General features: G+C 63.4%; 1 protein-coding gene across 2 annotated transcripts; it reads right to left on the minus strand.

The window, feature by feature from the left end:
* Positions 1–1067: 1067 nt before the first annotated feature.
* Positions 1068–5194, minus strand: TMEM250 (transmembrane protein 250). 2 transcript variants are annotated; one of them, XM_052648547.1, is made up of 2 exons: positions 5100–5194; positions 1068–3341 (listed from the first exon to the last, which is right to left on the minus strand). In XM_052648547.1, exon 2 carries the CDS (start codon positions 3221–3223, stop codon positions 2804–2806), a length of 420 nt encoding a protein of 139 aa, XP_052504507.1. In that variant the 5' UTR covers positions 3224–3341; positions 5100–5194; the 3' UTR covers positions 1068–2803. The 2 variants fall into 2 exon arrangements, with proteins under 2 accessions (XP_052504507.1, XP_052504506.1); XM_052648546.1 differs by lacking the exon at positions 5100–5194 and adding an exon at positions 4707–4918.
* Positions 5195–5555: the final 361 nt, after the last annotated feature.

Below are 5555 nucleotides of genomic sequence, written 5' to 3' on the forward strand. Positions count from 1 at the left end.
CCCCTGGCCAGCTTCCTTCTTCGTGGTCACTGTGCCTGCCTGCTCCCCTCAGGCCTCCCTGATTCCCACAATCAAGGCCCACCGTCTCCACCACCAACAGGCCAACCTGCCCAGAAAGCAGGGAGGGAGGCCAGGCCCGGCGGCCTGTGGAAGCCACGGAAGGTGGGCCTCCCCAAGGCTCGGGTGTGGTGAGGACGAACCTGGGACGGTGCTGCCCACTGGCACTGGCTCCCTGTGAAGCTGGCATGCCCAAGAGGGTTCTCCCTCCTGGCCAGAGAGCATTGCCCCACCCGAGCCTCAGCCAGGCTGTATCCAACAAACTGCACCTCCCGAGGGTCCTCTGTTATGTTTCGAGGGCCAAGGCTTCTGTGAAGTCTACCGACTCTGCCATCAGAAGCAGTTAAACCCCTAGAGGACTCGGGTTGGTTCCCACTGATACATCAAGCCCCACACAATTCCAGGGTCAGCAGCGAGGCCGCCCTGTTGCAGACCTGCAGCTGCCCTTCCAGGGGCGCTTTCCGGCCACCTCAGCTGCAGGAGAGGACATGACCCTCCTCATCACGGGAGTCAGGGAAGCCTTCACCCGATAGATAAGAACGTGCGTCTCATTTTTCCAATTGTTTTTTGGCTAAACAAGAACCGTACCTTGGGTTTTCCGCCAGCATTTCTCCTGCAGGTGTCTTCTCTGAAACTGGGTGCACACTGCTTGCACACGGCCATTCCGGCCTGAGAGGGCACGTCCTGTCTTATAAGGACCGTATGCACTTGGTTGGTGAATTCAGCCTCACGACCCTCACTGGCTCTCCTCGCCCAGCACTGACCAAGTCTCTCGGCCACCCCTGCCAAACCCCAAGGACAAGTGCCAGCAGTGGAACCCCTGGCCTCCGGGCACAGAGGGCCCACCACGGTCCAGCAGTGACTCCTTCTCCAGCTTGGTAATGGCCGCTTTTAAAAGCTTCCCACTGTACTTATGAAAAAAACGGCATCTGTGGTGTTTCTGGCTTGTTATATCCTCTACAAAAAGGTATAAACCTTCTGAGCCTTAAACAGTCACGCCATCAACATGTTAAAAAAATAAGTTTAATGCAGGTGGCTCATTTCATAAAGAATTTCACAGGCACTGAGGACACCAAGCAGCGTGTCCGCACCACTGTGACCCCCCCCAGCCCCATGGGCACTTGCCCACCTGGGGAGGGGGGGCCTCAGAGTTAACAGGAGTCAACTGACACGAAACAAAGCTTTCAGGAAACAGCATGACTTAGTGCAAAAGATTCTCTGCAGCGCTGAGAAGTGGGGTCCACGCTGATCGGGTCCTCGCCTGCCGTCCAGGTAATTCGGACTCGCTCCCCACTCCCTCCGAGGAGCCCACCGCTGACCTTGAGTGGACAATCGCCTGACAGAAGCTGGCTACAGATAAAAAAGCATGGCTTGCAGCCAAGTTATTTTTTGCTTTCTTTACCTGATTTGGGTTTTTCTTCCAGCGGCACACAACTGCCCTGACAGCCCCCCTGGCCACTAGGCAGCCTGGACAGAGCGGGCTGAAGGGGCCACTGCCCGCGCCTGGGGCTGTGGGGACAACTCGGGGTGGAGCAGCATGAGCCTGCAAGTCGCCCGTCGGAAGCCCTAAGTCCTGCCTCTGGCTGTTGTCCCAGCTGAATCAGAGTGCCCCTCACCTGCCTACGAGGCCCAAGGCCACCCTGACCTCATCTGATGGAGGCGGGGGAGGGGAGGGGCGAGGCTTGAGCCCTTTGGTATGTCCTCTCTGCAATCAGAACCACTCTGGCCCACTGGTTCCTTCCTGGCCCACATTCACCCTTGCTCTGCACTCCCAGCTGCTGTAACAGCCGCCGAGGCAGGAGCAAGGGCCACCGAGTCCCTCACCTGGCGGCCCAGCCTGGTGTGCCCATGACTGCAAGAGGTGATTCTTACGCGCAGCACTCGGTCCACCTCTGACATCTGCTCGCAACACACACGCCTCAATCCTGGACGTTCTCTCCAGGGAAGAGGCTGAAACCCCCACCCCCACCCCCAAAGCCCCAAATACACTGAGGTGCCCGCCTCAGAAAGTCACACTTGAAGAGATGTCATCTGGCCGACATTCTCAGCAGACCTGCCCAGGAGGAAGACAGGCATGCCCTGGAACCAGCACGCCCTCTCCTGATCTAGCAACCTGCCAAGTGAACCCAGGTGACACGGAAGCCCGGTCTGGAACTCAGGACACCTCACAGGGTAACATATGGAGGACAGTCTGTGGGTTGAGCCAGCACTTGGTGGCCCAGGGCGGAGTGAAGAGCTTGGTGGCAGTGCAGGGCGTCAGCTGGTGGAGCCTGACGCTTCCCTAAGGCTGGCGCAGGGGCTGGGGGTGCACAGGAGGGGACAGGGCAGCTGGGAGAAGCCCCCTCCAGGTCTGCACCAGCATACCACACCCTTCCCAGGGGCCTCTCACACCAACACTGGTGATGCCGGTGTCCTGGAGAGGGACAGGGACTCGGGCTCTCCAAGTACAGACTGGACCGATGGGTCCCCTCTGGAATTGCTGGGAAAGCGCAGGTGGAACCACAAGCAGGTGGCCTGGGGGATGCTGCACCGAAAGCACACAGAGAAGGGCTGAAGCAAAGACCAGCAGGAGCGAGGGCGCCAGCGTCCCCTTCACAGAAAAGTCTCCGCTCTTTCCACTCCGGAGGTCGCTCCTCTGGGACGGGGCAGAAGGGGCCCTGACCGATCCCGGCAAGAAGAGCACCCCTCGCAGGTGCAGCTACAGCCAGGTCGCCATCAGCCGCCCCCAGAGGAGCCCGCGGCACCCTCACATGTCCACGAAGACCATGAAGCACCAGCCCAGGCCCCCGACCAGCAGCATGGTCACGTGGATGCCGTAGACCAGCAGCTCGTTGAGGAGGCGGAAGTCCACGCGCCGGCGGCCCAGCAGCAGCAGCAGCGCCGACAGCTTGAGCTGGAAGCGCAGCAGGACGCGGACGCCCAGATACTGCAGGCAGAAGAGGGCGGCCAGTGCGCCCCACAGCGCGGCCGTGAAGAGGCTGCAGCTGAAGTACAGCAGGAAGCGGATGAAGCCGTAGAGCCAGCGCGCCCGGACGTACACGTCGAAGTTGTTGTACTTGGTGCGGGCCAGGCGGGAGGCGCGCGCCGGGCCGCAGGCGGCGTGCAAGCAGGTGGTGTGCGGGCCGTGGAAGGAGCGCACCCGCCGGGGGATGGGCATGACCGGCATCGGGTCCAGGCGGCGGCGCTAGCTCGAGGCGGTGGCAGAGTCCCGGCGGCGGTCAGCATAGGCGTCGTGGGAGCCTGGGCCTGGGCGGCCGAGGCTGAGCACCGGGGGAGGCTGGGGCCTGCAGGGAGAGGGACACGAAGGGGAGCCGGGTCAGCCAGGACACCGCCAGCCTAGGGCTGCCGGGAGACGGAATCTGGGACTGGAGAGCCACTGAGTTATCGTTTTCAAAAGGCTGAGGACACTCCGAAGGGACCCACAATCACGTGGGAACCAAAATTCCATCAGTGACACCAGGAAGAAGGGTCAGGACAGAGGGCGCAGACCTGCCCCCCACCCCCCCAGTGCAGTCAATGCTAAAAGGAGAGAAAGGGTCAAGAGAAACCCCGGCTAACCTCCTCCTCCCCAGAGGCTTGGAGAGTCCCCTGCAGTGGACTCAGCGTCTGGCTTTTAACTGGGATGCCCAAGGCTGCCTTCACTTCTGTGGCTGCTTTATCCAGGGAGAATAAGCCCCTGGGTGGCAACCAGCACAGGACAGGAAGAGGGAGTGTGTGCCCACTGAGCTGACTAGGTCACTCTCTTTAGCAACTTGACAGGCCAAGTGCTGGGGATCAGGCAGCTGGCGCAGGGTTCTGGGCTCCCCCCGTGGTGCCTGAACCCCGGTGCTGTCCTTCACCAGGAGGGTAACCTTAGGCAGGTCACCTCACCCTCTGAGAGACTATTCCTGCTCTGCACCATGGGGATGCCAGCAGCACTGGGCTTCCATGGGTGCTGTAGGAAGCAAGCATTACTGGGCAAAGGCTGCCCATGCCTGGCAGAGGAGGAGATGGCAGCCCAGGGCTGCCCAGTGGTGTCATCGCAGGTCATGGGACTGGACCACCGGAGAGGAGAAAATACCAAGTGGCCCTGTGGCTTTGCCTAGCAACTGCCGTTTATAGCTGTGCCTGGGTCGCGGATGGAAAACAGTACTGGAAGTACAGGATGCGTAAAATCGGAGCGGCAAAGTTGACGACAGGCCCAGGGGAGGCGCTGCCTAGGGCATTGGCCTCCCGTCACGTGGCGTGCAGCCGGGGGCCTGCAGAGGGGCTGGTGCTAGCTAGCTCCCACTCCGGCCGCCCACGTGCTGCTCTGGCCAGAGCGGGAGGAAAGGGGAGGCCGGCCGCGTCCACCCTCCCCTGCTCATAGGCCCAGCCCTGCCCGCAGGCTGCGGCCAGAACCAGGTCTGACAGCATCTGATGGCACTTAGACGTTGGTGCTCCTGCGGGGTCGCAGCCGGGGGCGGGCTGCTAGCCATCCTCCCGTTGCCCACCTCGCCGCGGGCAAAGGGTCTGCGCCACGGGCTTCCCGGTGGGGGGCCGGGGCGACACCCACGCGCTCCCCCAACCCCCGCCCGCTCAGTGCTAGGCCCTCGACCCCCAGAGGCAGGGCCGACCCGTGGCGCCCCTGGGAGCCGCCCCGCCCCGCCCGGGCACCGCCGCCTGCTCACCGGCTGCCCTCTCCGCGCCGGCGTCCCGAGCCGCGCGGCCCCCTGTCCCTCGGGACTCCAGGAGCAGGGCGGCCGCATGGTGCCGACGGCGCAGCCCGGACCCTCAAGCGTCCCGGCCCGGGGCCGCCCCGAAGGGACAGGGTCTCCCGCGCCCGGCGGCCGGCGGCGTTTGGCCCAGCGTGGGAGCCGTAGCGCCGTCCCTCTGCGGCCACCGTAGGACTTTCCTCACACCCCCCCCCCCCACCCACCCTCCGCCCGCGCCGAAACGGACAGCGCCTCCCTTCCCCCTTCTCGGCGTAGACCCGGAGCGCCCGGAACTCGGCGCTTGCCCTCTGAGCGTAAGTGCGTGCGTGCGTGCGTGCGTACGCGCCCGGCGCGCGGCCCGTGACGTACCCCCGGACAGGTACCCGGTCGGCGCCTCGGCCCGTCCTGCGCAGGCGCAGATGAGGATCTGCCCAACGGCGTCCCCCCCACCCCCAGGCAGCTCCTCTGCGCATGCGCCTCTGTGCCCCAGGCTGTGGGCAGTGCGCAGGCGCGCGCGCTTGGCTCAGTGATCGTCCTGCGGTCTGTAAAGCTCCCTCAATCGTGGTGCAGCTGGTGTCGGCCCCGGTCCTGCGTGTCTGCCGTCCGGCGAGTCTGGAGCGGGTTGGGGACACCACCCAAGGTCCCCAAATGTAGGGAGTCAGGACGGACTGGTTGACACCACCCGCAGATGTCAAGATCCCATGTAGGGATCCACAGAGCCCTGGGAGAGAGGACGTCGGTGTAGACGTGTTTAAGTATTTTAATCCGGTCGAGGTCAGGGTAGGGGAAACTTAACGCTCCTTGGATGTAATTGGCAAGTTCCAC

Source organism: Budorcas taxicolor, chromosome 11 (genome assembly GCF_023091745.1).
Source record: "Budorcas taxicolor isolate Tak-1 chromosome 11, Takin1.1, whole genome shotgun sequence".
NCBI lineage: Eukaryota > Metazoa > Chordata > Mammalia > Artiodactyla > Bovidae > Budorcas > Budorcas taxicolor.

Coding starts and splice junctions, on each gene's coding strand:
- TMEM250 (XM_052648547.1), bottom strand. CDS start 3,223: ATGCCGGTCATGCCCATCCCCCGGCGGGTGCGCTCCTTCCACGGCCCG.